We start from the raw sequence: 24,982 nt of genomic DNA, 5'->3' as shown, positions 1-24,982 counted from the left end.
AGAAAGTAAAAAAAGATTAAACACCCAATGGAGATTTTCTAATGCTTAAAGGTATTTTTTTGAAACAGATCTAATATATATGTCATTCGAAAATAAAAGATGAGTTTAAGTAGGCCACAATATTTTAAAGCCTCAAGTGCATTTCTCAGTATTTTAGAAGACTAACAACAAATGCCTAAGACTGAAATGGAAGAAAATAGTAACTTTCAACGGGTTAAAAAGAAATCAAGATTCCCATCTTCAAAACTGTGTGAATGACTTGGATTTCATCTTCAAAAGTGTTCCAGTTAGCTTCAGAATGTCTGGCTTCTCTAAAAAATTAACGCTAGGCGTGGTGAGTGGCAAACAATTGGAACAGAAGCATACAACTATTTTAAAATCAGTGTGACTTTGCTGCTTATTTTAAGAAAATCAAAAGTTCTAAATCCCTTTATTCACACAGTGTATCTTCAGGAAACCCAGCCTTACTTCAGTACAAGCAGTTAAAAATTGCTCTGTTAAAACAAGCATCCTCAAACAATATTTAAGGAAAATTGCATGACAGCTGATGATTTCACACCCTAAAAATAAGTAAAAATCAAAATCAAGGGACTTGCCAATTCTTTTTGTTTGCTTTTCCAGACAGAAGTTTATAATTAGATAAATCAGATAAATTAATGCTATGACATTAGGAAAGATATCCCAATGAACACATAGCCAGCTCCGTGCTGTGCAAGACACGCTGCTGTACTGGTTCCCAATCCTCCATCTGTGACCAACCCTTTGTGAGATTCTTCCCCCCAGTGCTTTCAGTAGCACTTCTTCTAAATGAGGGGTGATGATACCGAGTGTGCTGCTTTCCTTCAGGAAGCACAACTGATGGAGTTGGTGGAATTGGTGGAGATGTCATCCCTCACAGGACAGTGATGTAAGGTACTCCAAGTAAAAAAAAACATCTTCACAGCTAAATAACTTTTTGCTACATTTGGTACATCACTGAACACCTGAGAATATTTTGCGGTTACTGCCTGACCTCAACAGACTTGCTAAAGAATTTCTACTCACTAAACAAATAACTGTATTTGGCTATTGTTTGAAAGGCAGATCTGAAGTCATTTTACCAGTACTTAATCATATTATAGTAATAAGCAAACAATAGATTTGCCAGCAAAATAAAGGGAAGAGAGTCATACATTCTGAGGAGGTTCCCAGAGTCCCCTGTTCCTACATCAAAACAGCAGCCACGATTATTTCTGACAAATACACTGCTGAAGTTGGAATTCCCCCCCCCCGCGATACCTGAAGGCTTTCTTAGTGTCCTAATCTGAGTATTTAACTCTACTGGTTCTGGATAGTCCACTGACATCTTCAGCCACCATTACCAAGGTTTTGTGCTTTTCATTTATCTTCTCTACCCTTCCTCCTCTGAAGAAATTAGTACAGCTACTTTTGTTTTACAGTTTGAAAAGAAGAGTTTGGGGGTTTTTTGTTTGGGTTGGATTGTCATTGTTTTGATAGTGTGAGACTTTGTCTTTATGGTTTGGGCTTTTAAGGAGTGTTTCTGTTTTGTTTGGTGGTTGGGTTTAGTTTTGGGGTTTTTTCCCATTTTGTGAACAGAGAAAAAAGTCGAGACCTTAAGAAGTTATTTTTGGGAGTACACAGCTGACCACTCCCATGAACTTCCAATCACTCATATTACACATCATTGATTACATTTTCCTTGCCAACAGTACTTTCTGTGTCCATTTCCAACACTTCTGAACTGACCCTGTCCCCATTCCTTACAGTACTAGTGATGTCTCTACACTGACCTGACTGCTGGGCAGCTGAAGGCAATTCTGGCTTTACAGAGAAGGAAACAAACACAGCCAGTGCCAGTTCTGCGGGAACACGGCTCCTTTGTGACTAATTAGCACTCTGAGTCATTTGATGGAGCTGCAGATACCAGGGCTCTGCTCAAATCACCAAGACAAGCACAGAGAACAGCTAGGAGAAGCTGCTGAACAGAGATGAGGTCACTGAGTTAAACTAAGCCATGACACAGCCCCCAGATTTCAGTGTGTGCAGCTACTGAACACAGCAGCCTTTGCCACTCCTGGAGCTCTGACAGAGGGACAACATGCTGGGGGAGCTTTTAAAGGGCCCCAATGGCTGCAGGCTTGGCTTTTTTCCCCTAAAAGCTCAAGTTTCTGTAAGACCCCTTAAAAGGCATGATACATTCTATTTGCACAAGACAAATGAAATTACGCTGTTTAATGTTGGCAACCACCAGCTGGTTTCCAGTGTGGCTGTTCATCTTCTCTGTCAGAATAAGCTCCAACAGGAAATCATTGGAAGTTGGGTTTCCTATTGATCAAGTTTCAAAACAGAACATCATTTTGGCTGCTACTTTTCCTTTAAGATATACAAGCTTTCTCACCAGCATTACTGAATTAGTGTCTCTCATTATACTGCAATGCAAATACATGCATTTGGTTTTTCCTGGCATCAGCCTGCAAACTCAACAATCTGAAACAGATGTCAGAATTAAAAGAAGGGTGACAAAGAAGAAGTAGGACCATACATGAAGACTGTATTCAATATGGCAGCCTCCTAACAAATTACTCAATGAGGTGTATAATTTGTCACATGCAGTCTGGACTGAACAATCCTACTGCTTTATATTAACCTTATCCATCTTTTATCTTCTGTTGCCTAGATTTCTAAATTATTTCAAATGGATTTTAGAAAACCTAATAACATAAGACATCTTTCTATTATTTATTTCTGCTGATATGCTGAGAAAAAAACTACAGTAAATTTAGGAGACTGATTCCTTTTGCAGCTGTTGTTTATTTTTTGTGAAGCACTATTTCATTCAACTTGCCTTTTCGCCACATTTTAGCATGTTGTCAAAGTTTCTTACCACTTCCAGCCACTCCTGAGGTTTTCCTGTTAAGATTTCTACATTGCAGAAATCTCATTCTCCCAAGGATTTCCTGCTAAGGTTTCTACATCACAATTTTACAGGTTTTGATTACTGAACAAAACCTAAAAGTGTTAGCAAAAATACTCCATAGCAGACATTAATTCTACCAGATCTACCTCAAACTGACCAGCTATTTCATAGTCATAGAATACTCGGAGTTGGAAGGGATCCATCAGGATCATTGAGTCTGACTCCTGGCCCTGCACAGGACACCCCAAGAGTTGCACCACGAGCCTCAGTTCATTGTCCAAACACTCTGTGGTGGTCACAGCACCAAGCTCTGTCACGCTTGGTGCTGTGACCACTTCCCTGGAGAGCCTGTTCCTCTGGGCAAAGAACCTTTTAATGATAGCCAAATTTAACTGCTCCTAGCTCAATTTCAGGCCATTCCCTCAGGTCCTGTTGCTGTTCAGCACAAAGCAGAGACCAGTGCCCTCCCCTCCTCTTCCCTGACAAGGAAGTTGCAGACTGCCATGAGGTGTCTCCTCAGTCTCCTTCAGGCTGAACAGACCAAGTGACCTCAGTGACTCCTCACACAGCTTCCCCTCCAGACCCTTCACCATCCTTGTTGGCCTCCTTTGGACACTCTCTAATGATTTAATGTCTTTTTTATGTTCTGGTGCCCCAAACTGCACTCAGCACTTGAGGTGAGGCCACTCCAGGGTAGACCAGAGCAGGACAATCATCCCCTTTAACTGGCTGACAATGCTTGTGCATTTACATCTGAGCTGCTATTTATGCCTTTTTCCTTTCTATTATATCCATACCAGAGCTTATTATACCATCAATTTCTTTTTCCATTGCCTTCCTTCTCTTATCTCAGTAAATCTGAATAAATTTTCCTTTATCCAAATTCATCAAATAATTTTATCACCACTAGTTGGGACAGTAGATGCATGAGTAAAGGCCAAAACCAGCCTTCAGAGTCAGAGAGCAGCCTGAGAGATTAAATATTTATTTCCTCTACTAGGATTGAAAATAAGACAAGTAAATTGCAGAAATTGCCTAGAACAACAATGTATTTTAAAAACCTGAGCAGTTTAACTATATGACCCCTGCAGCAAAGAATGCCATAGGTAGCACAAACAATTTCCCTCTGTTAAACTTTCATAAGAGTTCCTTCTGGAGCTTTTCAGTTTGTATTGCTGCTTTTTCTTCTCCTCTGACCACTTATAGCTGCTGCTCTTTTTACACCTGTGGTCATTTTAAGTCTCAGGTCTACCTATTTCTATGACTCAACTTCAGATAGTCCATTACTACAGGCTTAAAAAAAAGCATTAAGCAAAAAGGAATCTTTATTGAGGAAATGTTATCAATGTTGGCAAAAATTCTGTTACTAAAAAGAAATGTCTTTGAGGACAGAAAGAGATTAAACCTAGGCAGCAATATCTTCCTCGTTTCCTGAGAAACCTTGCCAGCTCAGGCAGCAGCAGTGAACAGCTGTCATTAAAAAGGAGGGAGGGAAAGAGCTGACCCTGCAATTAGGGCAGTCTCTGTTCTGGGCAGGATGCACAGGAGAGAAAAGGATCCCACAGAGCCAGCCACAGGGCCAGCCTGACAGATCCATGTGCTCAAGGGGCTACTTCTAAGCAAAGAATCATAAGCAGGCTCTCAGAGAGGGCCTCAGTGCTCCCCTCCTCAACATAAAGTCCTGGCCAGTTTAATCAACAGCAATTTCAGACACTAATGTGCTTCTTGGGGTCTCTCCAGGAGCTAATTAAAAAAAAGCATTAGTGGGATTAATGACAAATACTGTTCATCATCAGTAGCAGAGAGGAAGAAACAAAAGCTTTTTTTATATGATCTATCCAAGTGCCTATCAAGGTGTCAGTCTCAGGAACATGAGAATAGTCTTAACGGCCAAAGAGTTTCAAGAGGTGTATTAAACCTGAAAGAAAAGTAGAAGATTGAGAACAAATATTCATGGCATCTTCTGAAATTTTTAAGCTCTAAGCTAGGCTTTTTACATAACTAGAATTAATTAGAATCAAGCTGAAAGCAAAGAAGGCTAGGATTTCTCTACTCTGAGTTAAAAGCACTGCATTTCTAGGTGTCATACACTGAAATGCCCATGGACAGCAAGCAGAAGGTATTTTAAATCACAGCCTACCACTCAGGCATGGATCATTTCAGGTAAAATGAATTCCCACTACTAATAAACTCCAGCACTAGCTAGCCAGGACCAAAAAAAAACCCCAAAAAAACCAAAACGCCTGCATAGATTTTTACTTTTTTCTTTTTTAACTGAAACCTCAGAGAATCTAATCACAAAGATGAAAAAAGTTATGGCTTTAATCAGTTATGACCTTCAGCTGTGACCATTAACTAAAGAGGAAGTAAAAAATTTAAGGATTTTCTGAGGTGTTGTAGGAAGTTAGTATTTTTGTTACATTTAAAAATACAATAGCAGCTATTATGGAGAAAAAAAATACAAATAATGGGCTATCTGCTAAATGCCTTTTCCAAAAAAGAAAAAAAATGAAACAGTCAGCATTTTATTGTTTTCTTTTATTTAAGAAAATCGTACAACAATCCAACACAGCTTTTCCTGAGGTCAGTAAGCTATAAAATGAAAAGGCACTATCAGACAAAACACCTGACTTGCATTTGGATGCAACAAGGCATCCTTGAGACAAGATATCTTTCATATAAATAGAAAAGCCTGCTTTACTTTATCTGAACAACTCAGTTTGAGTTATTTAATTTCCAAGTTTTCTCTAACAGCATAGCTTGGCCATTTTTTAAGCAAAGACACGGAACAGATAATTTTGAAGGTCCCTTCCAACCAAATTATTCCAAGTTTTATGTTTAGTTGTTCTGCAAGCATTTTTAATCTTGAATCCTCAGCAGAACGTGCACTTAAGTCTCAACATTCCAATTAAATTAATAAAAATTAAAAATAAGAATAAAATTAAGTCAGGCACTAACACCTGAAGATCCAGCATTTTTTTGCATGTCATATATCCATGGTAGCTCATCCTAATACAGTTCTTGGTCTTCATGGATTTCATGGATTTTCAAAGCATTTCTCCATACCACATTAAAACCACTTATTAGAGAGTCACAGCTTGAATAAACTGCACACTTGAGTCTTTTCCACCCAAACATTCAATCATTAAGTAAGAGAAAAAGCAAAAACTTACAATTTGGGTGTCACTTACTAAACACTGATTTCCTCAAACAAGTATTTCCAAATTCTTGGACTAACTGCTTTCAAATCAAATTCACTCAAAAACTTAAGGCATGTTGCAAGCCTTTACAACTGCTTTAAAATACATCAGGTAACACAGAACCATTTAAGTCAGAAAAGCTCTTTTAAGATCATCATAGCCAACCACTAACCCAACACTGTCAAGGCCACCACTAAACCTTGTCCCTCAGTGTCACATGTACAGGAGACTTTCAAATACCTCCAGGGGTGGTGACTCACCCTCTTCCCTGGCCAGTAACAGTGCTTGAAACATTTTTCCTCATATCCTATCTAAATCTCCCCTGGCACAACTTGAGGCCATTTCCTTTTGTCCTATCACTTGTCTCTTGGGTGAAGAGACCCACCTCCGCCTTGCTACAACCTCCTTGCAGGTAGTTACAGAGAGCAATAAGGTCACCCCTGAGCCTCCTTTTCTCCAGGTTACAGAATCCACAGCTGTTCCTCATCAGCCCCTTCCCCAGCTTTGCTGCCCTTCTCTGGACATGCTCCAGCCCCTCAATGTCCTTCTAGCAGTGAGGAGCCCAAAACTGGACACAGGATTCGAGGTGTGGCCTCACCAGTGCCATGTACAGGGGACAATCACTGCTCTGGTCCTGCTGCTCACACTACTCCTGATACAGGCCAGGACACCACTTACCTTCCAGGCCACCTGGGCACATACTGGCTCATGTTCAGCCACTGTCAACCAACACTCCCAGGTGCTCTTCCTGCAGCTCTGCCTGGGGTTGTTGTGACCCAAGTGCAGGACCTGGCATTTGGCCTTGCTGACCCTCAAACCATTGGCCTCAACCTGCTGCTCCAGCCTGTCCTGACCCCTCTGCAGAGCCTTCCTACCCTCCTGCAGATCAACACTCCTGCCCAGCTTGGTCTGATCTTTTAACTGTCTGAGTGTGCCTTTCATTCCCTTGTCCAGATAATGGATAAAAATATTAAACAGAACCAGCCCCAGTGCTGAGTCCTAGGGAAAACACTTGCCACCAGTCACCAATTGGATTTAACTCCACTGACTACAAACCTCTGGGCTCAACCAGCCAGCCAGTTTTTAAGCCACTGAAGAGTGCACCCATCCAGGACATGAGCAGCCACACTTGCAGGCTTCATTGTTACAATAAATTTGATGGAGAGTTTCGATTAGTCTGAGGACACTAATTCAAACGCTCTTCCAACACTTCTAGAAACTACCTGGTGAAAAAATTTAAACACTTCAAATTTGTTTCACATGTTAATATATGGCACTACAACTATCTTCCAAAACTATTTTTGCCCAGTGGTTTCTTTTCATAGTAAGATAAATTTGAAACTACTATTAAACATATAAACACATTTACATATGGAGTTTTTGTGTGTAAAATGTGTATCCCTATTGAGACTTATACATACAGGTACATACACAAATCTGTGTTGTCATTTTAACTGTCAATTACATTTCCTTTAATTTTCAGGTAAGTACAATATTTTGCAACATTTTGTAGGGTTATATGTAAAAGCTAGAGACAATACAGTTATGTAACAGACTAATGGACAGTTCAATATATGCAGGAAAATGTGTCATGGTTTAATACTGCACTGTAAAACTGAAACAAGTTCTGTTTCCTTTACTGTATTATTTTCATTATTTTAGTAATACCTTTACTATATTCTTTCTTTTCCTTTTGACAATAAGGAGAAGGCCAAGTCATATTCACTTGTTTTAGAGAACAAAACTAAAAGTCTGAGCAGACACTTTTCCCAGAAATCCTATCCTCAGACACATATGCCCATAATTCTAATTGTCTCTTTTATTTTAGATATATACAATTATTTTAATAATTATGTGATCACCTGGGAAAAGAGACTGTGATACACTAATTATGTACTCTTATGTAAAATCTCTTTTAATCACAGAACAAGCAGTAGTTTTAAATACCAAAAGATGTAACACTCAAACACTGCTTTATTTTTCCCAGAATACAAACACAGTCTTATGAAAGAACACATACCCTGGTATTTATTGCTTTCAAAGTATTTTCAAAGATTTTAAGTGGAAGTACTAAAAGAAAGATTCCAAATGTGTGTGTCTAGACTCCCAGAACACTGATGCCAGCTGCAGAGCACGCTCAATGTTGTTAATCATAAAAGGGTAGCACCTTATAAGAAATTTAGTGCAACGTTGGACGGTTGCCTAGGAAACTGAATTAAGTCTCTTATCAGGCATTATTCTTCAATACATGCTCTTTGGAATACTGGAAGGTATCTGCCCTACCACTTTTGTATTGGTTTTGCCCAAATGTAAATATATGTAGGTTGAAAAGACTGAAGTAATAGTAAAGCATTCATGTTTTTCACTTCATAGCAGAAGCCTGTAATGTTTAAGGGGGTGAATATTCAGTGACATTAGCTGTCCTCTGCACTTAAGGAAATCCACCCCCATCAAAACAGAACAGGAAATTAAATTGGGATGGGGTGGGAAAAGGTCGAATATGTTTTCCCATATTGCAGTTGGATAATGTGTTATTATATTTCCATCATTAACTGAGATCTGAATCACAAATAAAAACATCTCAGGGTCACCAAAATAAAACACTGTTTATTAAAAGAAAAATACATTTAAGGTTGCAGGTATGTTATAAGTGAAAACAGCCGTAAAATTGAAGCTTTACCTAGAAAAGAAGCTGCATTGTATTTTAAAAAAAGCAGAGAACAAAGCAGGTAGGTATTTTACATCTATTCTGCTTTGCTGTAGTTATGGTGCAATCCCTATTATTTTTTGAGAATGCAAGTACCTACAATAGCTTACTGCAATAAATGAGAAGTTAACTATAGTTTGAATATTTCAAAGTAATTATTGAATTCCCTGGAAAAATTCTGTTATGTTTGCCTGCAAAAAGTAATAGATTTACATTTATTTGACCAAAATAGAGAAAGTAAAAGCCTACCTTACAAATTACTATTAAGATGGTCCATGGGACCTGAAGAACTTGCTGCTTAGCTGAACTACTTTGCTTACAAATTTCCCAACATTTTCAAGCTTAATTCCATGATTTTTGTGTTCTCCTCATATCACCTGAATGCACTGCACATCCGCAATACACGACTATATACCTCAGTAACAATGTTCAGATCAAAGAATAACTTAACTGAACATAACCAAGCTAAAAAAAAAAAAAAAAAAACACCAACAAAAACCCCCCTAAAATGGCAGTTTGCATAGAATACTTGCTTCTTGTCAAATGCATAACTGTGGATATGGATTGTATGAGGTTCAACAAGGCCAAATACTAGGTGCCCTATTTGGGTCACAACTATGCACTGTAGTGCTACAAGCTGGAGAAGCGTCTGGGAAGTCAAATGAAAAGAATGAAGTGGTACCTCACAGGGCTGTAAGAGCTCTCTGCAAACACCTGTGCAGAATGTAACTCAGCTAACAGAGTGCAGTTGGACTTTCACACAGCTCTCAAGAAGGGGTCTTGCCCTAAGGACAGAGGCATGGAGCAAAGACACTGCCCTGGAGAGCGGGCCCCAAATCCCCCATCACTGCACAGGAAACAGGGTGTTGTAGTAGACAGTCTCATGCATGTATTAGGTCAATTTTCAGGAAGCAGCTATGCAACAGAGGAATCTATAATCAATAACTACAAAAGTAATAGATAACAAATACAAACAAATACAATTGCACCACTATGAACATATGCCACCTCTCTGGTATGGTGTGACAGATATGGCTTCCTTAACTCAAATGCACCCACAACAGAAAGGCACTGAAAGGGCAAACAGGTGTATACAAGAAACAGCTCCATTGTGTCTTTGAGCCGAGGCAGAGGGAGGGATAGCAGAGGATAGGCATGGAAGAGATCCATAAATAGAAACTGGCAGTCAGGAAGGTACGAAATGTTGGCTCACCTCTCTAACACAAGATCTAGCAAGCACCAAGTTTTTCAGGCAATCAGCCCAAACAAGTTTTGCATACTTACGTACTTCTACAGAACACTGCAAAAACCAAATGTTGGTCAGAAACTAAACAGAAAAAGCTGTAGGAAAACAAAGTGAAAGGGCAGACACTGAAGATACCATGTGCCTCAGCTGGCCCGAACCTGTAAGACTGCTGACAACTCCTACTGATGAAGGAGTTATCACTGCCTGTTTCTCCTGTCCTTACTTTCTTCTCAGGCATCTGCAAACAAATCACTGTCAAATACAAGTCTTTGGTCTGACTTACTGGAGTCAGATTACATTAGAAGACAAATCTACAGAGTCAACAGAACATGATTTAAGAAACTCCTGGTTCTTTAAGTTTTTTTGAAGGAAGCAGTTCTCTGCTTCACCAATGTACTTTTAATTATTCTCATAAGCCCTGGACTACAGAAACCCGAGACAGTTACAATAATGTTTTTATATTACTGCTTCACTGACAAAAACTGAATGATATTCGAATCTTATTATGAAACTTGGAGAGAGAGCTAACAACTGAGGAGAATTCATATCACTCTTTTTAAAAGTAACCTAAAATACTGTTTTCTGCCTTTACTGAGACTAAGATTTCAGTGACTGTTAGGTTTGTTTATACAGAAGTTGATCATGAACAACAGTAATTTGCATATTCTAGAAGTCTTGATACTGGAGATGCTCTGAGGATCAGTTTCAGTTGAAAGCACTGCTTCTTAGCTTAACTGAAAAATACTTTGAGAATACACAGCTTCAGATGTTATGTGTGTTCGACGGTCACCCAGTGCCAGTACTCTCTCTCTCCTCTGCTTTTCAATATAAATACTACTGAAATTTAAATATGCAGTTTGCATATAGTCTCACTCAACTACTGTGACAAGAAAAGCCCAAACCCACAAGAGGATTTCCAAACTATTCTCAGACAGTTCATCCTTAAAACAACAGAGAAAAGCTGAATAAGCTTCCCAACCATCCTTTAATAATGTGACTGTAATTTTAGGTTTTACAGAGTCTTAAAATAAAACCCAAAACTTAGCCAAACTCTGGAGCAAAACAGTGTTTATAGCTACAAATGGAGACTATTCAAAAATCAATACTGTGCATAGCACAATATGCCTCCAGTTCCCTTACACTGCTCCAATACAAAATTAACCAGCCAAAGAGAAGCTCTCCACAACAAAACAGATTTAAATTCTGTAGCACGCTACTGCAGTAGCTCCACAGAATACTGAAGTAAGCTTTCAATTTATTTAGTTAGCAGCTTGTCATAAATTATACTTTGTATTCCTGAACTTTGAAATTTTATTTCAAAGCTCTTAATTACAAAACTAGACACATAAAATTTTGACAGACAATTTGAGATAGCTGGGGATCAGGGAAAATGATGTAACTTACTCAAATTTTGAAAAAGGACATTCACTAGAAGCTTCTGTCAAAAACAGCCAGTGCTATAAAACCAACATTAATATCCTAATATCACTAGCTCTTTTCAAAGCCAGCAGCAAAATGAGTTGATAAGTGTAGTTTGCTTGTACCTCCCAGAAAAAAGGTCTCATAGTCCAACGCATGTAAATCCATTAATCTGAAATTCATTTGAGTAAACATTTCACATAGGAATAAGAGTTAGTACTTTTTTTCATCCCATAAAAACTTTAGACTACTAAAAGCTACAGCCAAGTTATCTAACAGAAGGTGGACCACATAATCCTCTGAGACTACAGGCTTCAGCAGACATAAAGCTCTGATTAAAGTGATCTGCAAATAAAACCTTCCATCTTTAACACAAGTTGAAGGTAAGACTTGTGTTTCAATGTAAATTTTAGATGACTGTCTCAGGGAGTGGTAAGCAACTATATAGCATGGAACTAATTACTGGAAAGGCACTCCTGGAACCTTTAAAAAGTCCTAACCACCACCTAAGAAATCAGTGACAAATGAATACTGACATGCTACTATATAATTATTTCAATTCCAATACTAGTAAAATGCCTGCCAGTACATTATAATTAGCTCAAGAAGTTTTCAACATGTTCCACTTCAGCTCCTAGGAGAGGGGGGAAGTGTCTTTTACTGTTTGGTCTTAGGAAAAAAAGTTGTATTTCACTTACCAGTTCCTATATAGGGTTTAAAGCGTCCTGATAGTCTGTCCACAAGGGCACCTAAAACATCTAATCCCAGTAGTGCTACCTGTTGAAACAAAAGCATTAGATATTATAAACCAGATCAATGATTTTGATCTGGTTTTTAGAATATATTGCAAATAATTTTTAGAATATATTGCAAATAACTTAAGCATAGAAATGCAAGTATGCTGAAAAGCTATCTTAAAGTTTCAGTTGAAGAGCTAACAATTCTTTCAAAGTTTCTATCAAGACAAAGTTATCAAAATATATTTGAAATGGATCAAGTTTATTTACATATACCAGAGCAATTCAGATTTTTAATTCTTGTCTTAAAACAGAAGAAAATAAGTATTAGAAATCCAATGTTTTCCTATTTTCAACCACAAAACCCAAACAAGGACATGTTTTAAACGTTTCCCAGATGCTAAGAGCTTCCTCCAGGAGCTTACTTCTGGCCACTTAGCTCATCCACTAAGGTCATTACATCATTTTCCAAACTCCCCAAAGAAAATAATTGAGAAGCTAATTCTGCTTTCCCTAGTGGTCCAGAGTAGACCATTTTTCCACTTGCTTGTTAAATTAGGGAAGCTTAATTTTTCATTTGATCATTAACATATAATAAAGAACCCCCCCTCAAACCAAATGAAAACAACAAGAAAAACTAAACCAAAACAGAAACCAACTCAACCCACAACAATGAAAAAAAAAAAAACCAAACAAAAACTAAACCAAAACAGAAAAAAAAAGGAAATGCAAAATACTACTGGAGTTTTGAGGAATTTCCCATTCACGCACAGCAACCAGATGAGACAACAATATCCACTAATACAGAAACAAAAACACAAACAGAAATTATCAATTTGACAAAATTATTTTAAGAAGTAGGGACACTTCTTTTGCTGTTTACTATCCTGCATATTGTTCCAATACCTCCTTCTGTATTTCCTACAATAGCTCATAAGGAACACCAGAACCTGCATTTTCACAACTTGTAGTTACCCCAATTTGCTGCTGCCCATGAAGGTGCAAATGGAACAACCATTTGTCAAAGGAACAACCTCCTCAAGCTTGGGTGTTCCTTACAGCTTTTCCTCCTCTTTATTTTCTAGTAAGACATGTACTGCACGTTTTCCCCCATGAACTCATGACTAGAATTCCTCTCCTTTATTAGCTGTTTATTTTCATAACATTTGGATCTGCATTTTTTGGACCCCTCTGTTTCCTTAAGATCCCTATCTGTCTCAATTGTCCACACTAGGCAGAAGGCCAGAAGAAAATCAGACTGGATATGCATGTGATACACGTGGCCCACGCACACAGCATCATACAAGCCTTGTTTCTACAGGAAACTAGAAAAATAAGGCCCTCAAAAAACCTAGGATTAGAAGCAACCACACAATGAAGCTGGTTTTAATAAATTCGGTATTTGCACAGCAGATCTTCTTTTAAAAAGGAGATATAAAACTTAGTTGGTAGTTAGTACAACTCACCCAGACACAATTCTATTACATAATAAAACTCAGGATAACATATATAAATGGATGGCATCACTGGCTTAAATTAATATATTGCCAACAAGTAACTATCTACATATTAGGGAAATGGAATACTATAGCTAGTAACTTACTTAGACAAAAAAAAGACATATAAATTAGCTTTTGTGGTAATGTCAAGGCTTTCCACAAGGTTTTTCCTTTAATGTTACTTTCCAGCTTATCAAGCAATATGAAACCATAGTCAAAAGCTCTGTCTAAAAACGAGTGTCTGAAAGAAATAAATTCCTTCTGGAGCCACAGTTTTCCTATGCTTCTGTCTCCTGACTACAAACCCACCTGAGACTTGCACTGACAACTTTAAGGTACCTTTCCATGCAAGTGTTTTGCACAAACAGGAGCCTTTTCATCTGTTAAGATACATTTTTAAAAGTTTCTCTCTTCTCCACACATTAGATTATCTCTGCAAAATCTGTCTTGAAGACTTCCAATCTCATGAAGAACTCAGAAACTTAGAGTAAAGCACACGTGCATGAGCTTTACCTCATGCAAAGTTTTCTGTAGTCTGCAACTCTGAAAAGGTAACAGGTATGAAAAGTCACAATAACTGAAGAGTTAAAATGTCAGCGTGGCCACAAGCTGAAGTAATGGAAAACTGCTCTAGCTACAAAATTAGCTCTCATTCCACATCACAAAACAAGTCAGCTGTACCACACAACTACAGAGGATAGCAAGTGAACTACCACCTGCTGGTTTTGTACATCAGTTTTAATATTTCTCTGTTCTGATACACAATGCTCTAAGCTTTAGCATCTCCTGATAGGTATCATCTGTGCAGTATTCAAGCAGCCCTTTGGAAAGAGCTCCTAATTTATACGAGGTCATGTAAACATCATTCAAAAAAAGAATAAAAAATTGTAAATTGAGGAAGAACTTAGAGGTTCTGCAGAAGACCTGCAACAAAGAGGTTCCAGGTTCTGAGGCACTGTGTGGGACCATTTACCAACACAGGCTCTCCACTATCAACAGAAAAACCTTTCACCAGCATCACTGCTCTTTCCCCAACAGCTCCAATGAAGGATGAATGCCTTCTGGGATTAAAATCAATGGATTTGTTTCTTACTCTGCATTCATTAAGCCTTTTGCTTGCTGTCTAGAAAGAGCCTTTGTATGTTGAGAGTGATTCATCAGTTTACCATTGTCTGAGGCATTTAAACAGTGCTTTTAAAGTTCATAGGGAAAAAGAAATTTAGGCTCATTTGAACTAGAGTTGGGTTTTGCTATTCTTTAACAAGCCAGTATTAAGCCTATCCTTGACTTCTCAGATCACAACGAAGTTGCCAAACCAACTGAGAAATATTTTATCTGTTCTGGATAAATAAGACCAGACTCTTTAGTGAAATCAAGATGTTCCAACCAAAAAACGATTATGAATAGAACCAGTGATTAGTAATTGAGCCTATTCTTGCTCTGCAAACTTGATCTTTTTCCAGCTCTCCTTCTGCACACACTTTCCAGCACTTCCCCTGCCCTTCTGTGGACAACTTCCAGGCACCTAAGTTTTCTCCTAGAAAAAGAAATACTGTTCTTCAAACCATACCTGGATAACCATGCATACTTACTGTTATTTTCATTGTGGTTCTGTAATTTCCTATCCCTGTGGGGGACAGCTAGGGGCAGGACACTACCAGGAAAACATCTCTACTTGTGTAACTTGCCAAATGACCTTAATACAAATGTCCTTGGATTTGGTCATAGGATCTCTGAACTGTACATGGAAATATGGGTTCTGTAGAACAGGATCTGTGAACTAGTCATGAGAATCTAATGGGGGAATTATGGAGGTCCCAATCTGGGACTCCAAAGAATGAATTTAAGGCATTGGACTTCCTGTCACCATGGGGACAGCTGTGGTATCACTAACAACTACTGACAAACAGGACACAGCATGCCAAACAACTACGCCCTGCAAGAGCAAGCATTGTTCCAGCACCGTACTGCTGGAACAAGATACATGCAAAAACTTCATGGGATGATTTTTTTAAAGTATTGTCAGTCAAGACACAAGGTACACTTTTCTTAATTCTCATAATCTCAAGAACCTTGCAAGCAGCTCAACATGAAACAAAAATATTTATGTTCATGCACTATCTTGTACTTCACTTCTTCAAGTTTCATATTCTTAGTTCTCTCTATTCATCTTTCAGGACACACTTCTGCTCCCCTATTCCATACTTCTTGCTCCCTTTACTGTTTCCCACTCCAATTCTATCCACTTCCCCCATCTGCAGAGATCTATCCATACTCCATTCCCTCCCTTAACTCAAAAGCTTGCAGATACTTAAGCATGCCCTTGGCCCCATGAGCAGAAGGACACTTCCATTTTTCTGGGTCATTTCTTCAACCTGTGTGGTTTTTCAGTCCCAGCCACAACATCTTCAGACTCCATTCTCCCTGCCACTCAGCAGCAGTTGGACAGCTGCCTCTGCTGACAGAAGCAAAAACTGCAGACCCAGCTGCTGAAGCTACCACACACATTACCTATACTGTAGATATTTTAGCTGACAAGAAAGCATTAATTCCATTCTCTTGCTTTTCTTTCACCTTCAAGAGCACTAATGACACACTTCCAATTCCAATGGTATGATTTTTTCTTAATACGTATCACATCACATTGCAAGGAGAGAGAAGAGTTGCTGGTATCTAACAAAGTCTTCAAGATCAACAACTGGAGTCCAAGTTCATTAGCAAATGCAGAGCCCCCTCTACCTAAAAATGCAAGGCTACTGCCTTCAAAATGATGTTTTGCAACTATATTTTGGACTACAAGGTAAGATTCTCCTAAGCGTCCCATCTTTGCTACTGTTAAACTACCTATTAGCTGCAACTTCATTGTCTCAAAAGGGGTATAGACTATTGTAAGAATCCGTGTGAACAAACCATGTGATAGAACATAAACTTTTCAGTGCAATATAAAGACTACTCAGTGCAAATCTCCAGTGCAAAACAACAACTAAATAAACTAGTGCAATACAACAGACTATCAAACCTCTGATAACCTTCCCTTCACAATTCTCCTGTGATGGCCAACCACAGAATATTTCAGTGATGCAGTGCAAGCAACCACACTACCAGAGAGGATTGCTGAATGAATCACCTGTATTTATCTAGAGAGTGACAAGTGTATTTCTGCACTGAAAGGCTTGGCTTCTTCAGGGGACCTCCCAAGAGGCACAATTCTGCAATGTCCCTGTTATGTTGACCTCTCCTACACTGCAGCCAGAACAAGCAAGCAAAGTGGTCTCATAAAAATTTTAGAGGTTATTAAAAATAAACAGAAAGATGCTTTAATGCCCTTTCCCCAAGTTGGGAACTTTAGCTTCCCATCTTGTCTGCTCACATTAATTAAGAGACATTTAGCCAATTCTAAGAATTGATTCTTAGAACACATTGATGTAACACTCAAAATGATCACTGGAAAAAAAAAGCTTACAACCTTCTGTTATTTTAAAATCTTTCATCATCTTCAAACTGAATTCAGACTGCAAGCATGATCTCCGAACTGTTCTGTATTATGTGGACAATACAGTATTCTAAAATTTGTGTACTGCCTCCTGCCTGATCCATTACAGGAGCATCTCCAGTTTACTTCAGACGTGGATTAAACATTCTTCCCTTACCTATTGTAAGAAATTTTTCATAAACATTGTTCCAAGGACCATGAGCAAAACCCAAAAGTATATGATGCAGCAACACTTGACATTGTAAGCCATTTTTTTTTTGAGATTGTCTGGCTAAAACTTTTTCTAGTGCAGCACATAAAGTTTCAAAACGGAGCCTCTTTAAAAGCAAGATTCAGTGGGAAGACAATGAGATGTATGGCATTTCTCTTTTGAATAAATAATTAATTAAAAAACTTTTTTCCCCAAAGAAAATTGCAGTCGAAAGCCTTTCTAAGCACATTGATGGTGCAAAACAAAGAAACACTTTATTTCAGGACTTGGTTCTTTCAAAAGAATTTAATTCTTTTTGTGCCCAAGGTCTCTAATTTCCTTTCCCATTTCCTCTTATTTAAATTGTATCAAACATACAGTGACCCCCATTCTCTGCTACTTACTCCCACCTCTGCAGCAGCTCCTCTGCTGTGGGAAGAGCAGCATTCATGCAGCTGAACTGCAGCCCACTTTAGGGAACCAGCACAACAAAGAACAAGAGAAGGCACCTCCTGAGCCATGTCTCCTCCCTGAGCCTGCTAGCTGGGCAGCCTCACAAGCACTGCCATCAGAGCCATGCAGGCATGACGCACCAGCACCACTCCTCAGCCAGGGACAGAAACTGCTTCAGTCAGCAAAGCTGCTAAAATCGCTGGGCTCACACGCCCTGACTGCTGCCAGCTCTGCTCTGAAGGACGCACCTCTCCTCTGACACACTGCACAGGGCTTGGAAAGGCTCTCTACCCACACCCAAATCAATCAAACTGCAGGCTAAAAGTGACGCTCCTGTTATCCCTCTTGGCCTGCAAATGCATTTGATCTGGTGCACTGAAATCGCCTGTAACATGAGTCAAATCAGCTTGCTGAAACACTGGAAAATGAATTGAACATTGACAAAACGTTAAGTGCCTCAGGAACAACAGTGAGAACAGAACACCTGGCCCCGTGAGCAGCTGAGCTGCAGTTTCAACAGTGAGTACAGTTAGGCTGGATAACACAAACTGAAGCTGCAAGACAACTGAGAACTGTCAATTCCACCTCTGAAGGAGATGCCTGAGACTTTAAGACTATATATTCCCCATACCCAACTAAAGACCAGATAAAATTAATTTTAATTAAAATAATTAAAACTTCTTGGAAGAGTCCCTTGTCTTCAGGAGATCTGCTTGATTATTTGGCTAATACTCCATTACACCTAATGTATCATGAAGAGAACATAAATATTACATTAAAAATAGTAATTATTACTCAAGAAGGAATCAAATAATTGAATTTGAAAACTAAAATTGGATTCACACATGGACAGGTCAAACCACATTCTCACTACATAGAAAAAAAGAAAGCAGCTCCCACACAGCCAAGATCAAACAAAACTTGAAGAAAAAAAGAATGAAATTCAGCAAAGAGTTCAAAGTCAAAGTTTTTTTCTTCAACAAAGACATTTAAATTACCAGCATTTGCTAACAAAGACTAAGGAAATACTGGAATCTACACCGTAACTGAAAATTAATGTTTAGCAGGGTCCTCTTTTATTCCATTTCTCTGTCCTGCATCTTACAGTCCTACAACTCACTATGTCACTATGGCATTTGCCTTTTGTGTAGCATATGTTGGCTTGTGTTCAACTTCAGCTCCAAAACAACCCACACATTTTCTTCCTAAGGTCTGCTACACACACACCCCACATCCTGCATTTGCGCATTTGGTCATTTCTAATTAAATGTCCAACTCCACATGTTTTATCTCTGAACTCTCTTTTTTCAGATCTCAGTATCTCCACTGTATTCAGGTAATTTTTATATTGTAGGTTCCACTTCGCACACATAAATGTGGTCAGCCAAGTTTTTACTGCTGTCATCTCTCTGCAAGTACTTCAGACAAGCATCCCAACCACTTGTCTTTACCTATCTGCAAAATTACACTTCAAATCTTCTCTTCCCTTCTGGAAATTGAAAGCTCCTCCTGCTGGCCTTTTGTTGAACTCAAGACAAACCAAAATAAATACTTGCCAAACCAAGGAAATACAAAAATGCAACACCAATATTACTGGTATTTTAGTATCTTTTGGTATTTGGCACTGAGACAAACCTCAGAAAAATCTCACTCTTCAAGATGCATAGAATAAGAGATAATTCCAAGGATTTGCCTAAAAGAAACAGCTTATCCACATTATCAGAAAGAAATAGAGTGAAATAAGATTTTCTTTTTCCAATGGCAAACAATCTGCTGCTCTGGCATAAAACTAGCAATTATTAATTACTTTTCTACTGCAGCTGAGGAATAAAACAAGCTAAGATATTGACCACAAAGGTAAGAAATCCAAAAGTGACTTGTAGTCACAAACATTCCTGATTACTCTTCTCATATAAAACTACCTGGAGAAACTAACACCATTTTAGTCATAGTTTTTTTCTAAGTTCTGATCAGGTGTGATTTCTTTTAAGAACCAAAAGGTGGCTTTGTTGCTCAACAATAATTTTAATGAGAGTAATTGTTCAATTTTGGCATTCTTAAAAGACTCGACAACATACTAACAACCAAGAGTAAATTTGCAAAGCTCTACATTAAAAGCAGTATTTCCCCATCCCACATCTCTTCAGCAGGAGTTCAAAGCAGATTTCCAGATTACTTGAGTCAGACATAGAACAGTTTGAGTCACCAGACTGCACAGTTAGATAATCTTGTAATTATTTCAAGTGACTACGGAGCATGAGAGAGAACTAACACATGTGTTAAACACAACCCATGTATACATAGATGAAGATCCAGGCTAACCCAGTAACACCAGCAAGTATCTAGCAGTAGTACCACACTCAAAATGGGTAACTCATTTACTGTTTGAAGTTCACCTGAGAGTCCAAACAGAAAAAGTAGCACTGTTCTCATTTCCTGAGACTGCTAAATATTTCAGATTGAGACCAAATACCAGCAGAATAATTCTATCACTCAACTCTTAATAATTTGCATTCAACTTACCTACTCTTACTCCTCATAGCCTTGGGAAAACAGTTGAGGAAGAGGGGATGGGGTCTGACATATACCCAAAACCACAAATCTCTGCATTGTAGGAGAGAGATTAGACCCAACCAATACAAAATAAACCAGATCACCAAGCAACCAATTTTGAGTTCAGTCGGGAATTCTATTCTAGTGAGATACAAAATAAAAGTTTAAATTATGCACATCTTCTTTATACTCCCTGATGTTGCAAAGCTTTTGAGAGTCTTTGTACACCAATCCATCACTGCATACACATCGCAACTGAAGTCCTCATAATTCAACATTGACTCATCTCTCTCTAGGTCATTCCCTATGTTCTGCAACCAATTTTCGCTACAACCCTGAACCACCTGCAGATGAGTCAACACATGCTTAATCCCACCTTTTTGTTTTACCAGTAACTCAAGCTAGTAATTGTGTTTTCCACTTCAATGAGCAAGACGAACTCAGAAATTTTCCTATCTGCTCTCTCAGTATGGAATTGCCAGGTTGTTTATTAAATAACTATAAAGAGTTGCAAACTTCAGAACAGCAAAAGCACTGTCTGTTTTATGTGGCCAAAATCTTTTGGGGATGGGTTAATTCAACCTTGCTGATAACTAGCCCACATTTAGAATTAAGAATCGCTTAGGAAAAGGTCTTTAAGATCATTGAGTCCAGCTTGTTTACTGAATGCTTATTCTCTTTTTTCCCCACTCACTATCAAGCCTGTCAAGCTAACCCTCCTATAACTCCTCCAGAGTCTTTCCCTTCTGGTTACATGAGCCAAAAACTTTCTAGGGTGGCATATCATAGAAAGTTTTCTCTTCACAGGCACAGCTTAAGAGTTGAGACCAGAGCTCTCAGATCATGCATCTCCAATTTCACTATAGTCAGCAGAGTACACTGCATGCAAGAACTGAGCTTTCAGTGGGAATAAAAAATATGGCACATTCAGGGCAAGTCACATTAGTTATCCCCTTATTATCCATACCCATCACCACAAGCAGAAATAATGCTCTCCATCAAAATTTCCTCCAGCATTTCCCACTTGTATTTCCAATTCATCTAGCTCAGCAGTTCTGAGTCTCCAGCCATTATCACCATTTGTGATATCACCAGTCATGTCAACTGGGAGGGATTCATTACTTTAGGACTCTGGAGACCTGCAAGACCTTTAGCAAGATACAAAAGAAAGACAATAAGCAGAACTGTTAAGTGCTCTATGTATCCATTTCTCAGTAGAGGGTGACTAACAATATGTTAAATAATACAGCAATCAAAAATCACTAGTTTTTTTTGAGAAGACACATGAGTCTGTGGCATTCATTATTTTCTATTGTTCAGGGCCTGACTGTAATAACAAAATAGGACACAACAATTAAATGTGTAACATCTATGTTGGCATGAGACAAAATACACAAATAAAACACATGCCATTTTTCTAGAATATTAATCTTCATTTTGAAGCAGCACACGCTGGCAGTCACTACCACAGCCAGGAACACTGGTACTGATCATGAGCAAAACACCCAAGATCTTGAGCTGTTGCCATTAATATAGCCACAGAATCTTCCAAGCTGGAAGGGACCCACAAGAATCATCAAGCCCAGCTCTGAAGTGATGACCCCTAGAGGAATCAAACCCATGACTAGCACCGTGCTCTAACATATGTGACGTGCTTTGAAACACAACAAGGAGCCACCAGTAAGTGCACATAGAGAAGATGTAACAAAAATACTGTAATGATTTTGCAAGCGATCTTTAAAATTCTCAGAATTTGTAATACTCTCATTCTACATGACTCTTTTCAGTGGTACCCAGCCATGTCGTAAGGGCAACAGGCTCAAACTGAAACACAAAAGCACCATCTGAATACAAGGGAAATATTTCCTTTACTTTGAGGATGACAGAGGACTTGAACAAGCTGCCCAGAGAGGTTGTGTTGTCTCTCCTGGAGATATTCAAAACCCACCTGGCTGTGATTCTGTGCAACCTGCTCTTGGTGAACCTGCTTTAGCAGGGAGGTTGGACTAGGGGATCTCCCTTCTGTGAGTGATGCTTGTGGAGCGCTGCCTAGTTCTCATTGATCCCACAGTCCCAACAGCTCTGGAGTTCTGTCACCCTACATCAACAGCAAACAAAATGTCTTGCACTATTAAAAATACATCTTGAAAATTGAATTTCCAGGCTTAATGCCTAATTCTGTTAATTTACAAGTGCAGGAAGAAACTCTTACATTACCCTGTTAAGTACCTACCATTCTTCATGAAAAAGAGTATTTTTAAAGACCTGTCTAGGTCTTGCACTAATCATTTTTTTCACCAACAGCTACCCTCAGATGATGGATTTAAAGGCAAATAAATTATATTTGTCCAGCACACGCTACTTCCTCAAGCTAACCCGACCTTTACTGACAGACCTGCTTCCAAAATAAATAAATCATATGCACAAATAGAGTTAAGCCTTTATTTTTTTCAGACCTCAATCTCAGAAGTTGCTACGTGCAAACACTGGCGGATTAAAGCAAATGGAGGAAGAAAACAAAAATTCCACTTCAGGAACACGTTGCCCTTCGAGGTTGCTCTGCGCCCTCCTCCTCTGTCTCAGAAAACAGAAAAAAAAAGCGAGAACAAGCTCAGAGCAGCGAGTTTAAAGGTCCAAAGTGCGGGCGGATCACACTGGCAGAGCAGGGCGGAGCGGGCCCGGCCGGGAGCCCCGGGCGCGCAGCGCGGCCCGGCAGCGCCCCCCGGCGGCAGCAGCACGGGCCTGCCCCGGCCGCGCCGCGCACACGCACCGCGGGGAGGGCGAAATTCAAAATAAATAAATAAAATTTAAAAATCGCCAATGCGAACACGATTGTCCTTGGCACAAAAACTGCGCTGTCAATCGCCTTATCGGCTGACCGACGTCAGAACAACTCGCAAGTGTTAACGCTGTGTGAGGGAGTGATCGCTCTTTTCCCGTGGCTCCGTCTAAAAGACACACGCACACAGGAAAAAGCGAAACGTGAGTCATCATCGGGCCGCTGTGAGGATACTGTATAACTTCCCAGGTACGGGAAAGTCACCTAAAGACGATATAAACAACTTTCACCACACAGTAGGAACCCCAAGAAGCCAATTACTCCTTAAATCGCCTAAAATACCCACAGCGTGATACAAATCCGGTGGAGCAGCACTCTTTACGGCCTGCAGAAAACGATGGCAACCCCATGAAACACTACACCCAAGTGCAGAGACCATGGAAGGGGAGTGGTAGCGAGGAAAAAATACGAAAAATAATCATCATCTCTCTTGTTTCTGAGTAAGAAACACAACCCGAGTGAGCCTTATAGTTGCGGGGGGAGGGATGAGGGGGTTTAACATAATGCCGTGAAAAAACCCTGAAATCCAAACCAAAACCAAAACACCACCCAGCCAACAATAAAGGCAAAACCAAAACCCATATTACTGCTTTTTTAAGGATAGACACAATAAAACATTAGCCACCCTTCCAAAATTTCGGAATTCCCCTTTGTGCGGGGAGGGATAATACTGGCACAAATGTAGTTTTACTTCTGCTCTTACCTGATTAAAAAAGTAACCCGGGGCTCTGCACCTCCCTACCATGATGAATCATGGTCTTCCTGGACCGAGACCCGCCGAGCAGCCTTACCTTAAAATTACTGGAGTTGACCCACGCTGTTAATTCGTCGATCACTTTGTCAAGGCGCTGCTGGTCCTGCTCCAGATCGGGGGACCTCGCCGGGTCGCCCAGGTACTCCAGCAGCTCTTGGCCGACCTGCATCCTGCGGCCCACGTCCTTCTGCTGTACCTGCTCGCAGAAATAATCCATGCCGGCAGGCTCCATCTTCGGACGCTGCGGAAAAGTTTCTTCGTAGGCGAGCCGAGGGCCTCAGGGTCGGAAGCGCGGGCAGGGCAGGGCGGGCGGCGGGGGCGCGGACAGGCCTGCCGTCCTCATGGAGCCGCTCCCGGCTCCGCGCCCGCCGCCCCCATGCGCACTCGCGGCCCCGCAGGGGGAAGCCCCGGCGGGAAGGGAACGCGGCGCTGCTGTGCCGGGCTCGGTGGGAGCCGCTCACTCCTGCTCAGGGCTTTCCAGCCGCCCCCGCGCCGTCCCGAGGGATCCCGACAGGGCTCCCCGCCGCCGCCCCTCCTCTTCCCCCGCCGGGGAACGGGAAATAGAGCTCGAGAACAGGCGCTGCGGCTGGAGGGGCTCGCAGGCACCCCGGCCGCGGGCTCCTGGGGACCCCCGGGGAGGTGCCGCCGCCCCCGCTCGCTCTGCCTTCTCTCCTCCGGCCCGAGGAGAGATCTGCGGGCCGTCTCTCACGGGCACCGGCGAGGCCGCGGCGAACCTCTCATGCTCCTGACACCGCGGCCTCCGGCCCCTCCTGCCCGCCCGCGGGGCGGCTCCCAAACTTTCGTCCCGGCGAGTCTCGGTGCCGCCCGCTCCCCGCCACCGTGAGCCGGGCCGGGCCGGGAGAGTCCCCCAGAGAGCCGCTCACGCTTCGCCGCGCCTTCCCCCGCCGGGCTCTGCGGCGGCAGCGCCGCCTCCGTCCCGTGCAAGTTGCGCCTCCCGCCGCCGCCGCTGCCACC

At 40.5% G+C, this 24,982-nt stretch overlaps 1 protein-coding gene across 4 annotated transcripts in view; it reads right to left on the bottom strand.

The window, feature by feature from the left end:
• The window catches only part of CLASP2 (cytoplasmic linker associated protein 2), a 145,882-nt gene extending 121,643 nt beyond the window's left edge, over positions 1-24,239 (bottom strand). For all 4 annotated transcript variants that reach the window (XM_066556887.1, XM_066556895.1, XM_066556902.1 and 1 more), the window contains exons 1-2: positions 24,045-24,239; positions 12,188-12,266 (exon numbers count right to left, since the gene is read on the bottom strand). In XM_066556887.1, the coding sequence (XP_066412984.1) occupies positions 12,188-12,266; positions 24,045-24,239 (274 nt within the window). The remainder of the gene's footprint in view (positions 1-12,187; positions 12,267-24,044) is intronic.
• Between the last annotated feature and the right edge of the window lie 743 nt (positions 24,240-24,982).

This window comes from Molothrus aeneus, chromosome 1, assembly GCF_037042795.1.
Source record: "Molothrus aeneus isolate 106 chromosome 1, BPBGC_Maene_1.0, whole genome shotgun sequence".
Taxonomy (NCBI): domain Eukaryota; kingdom Metazoa; phylum Chordata; class Aves; order Passeriformes; family Icteridae; genus Molothrus; species Molothrus aeneus.
The sequence above is the reverse complement of the archived record's forward strand: the minus strand, read 5'-3'. Positions and strand labels throughout refer to the sequence as shown.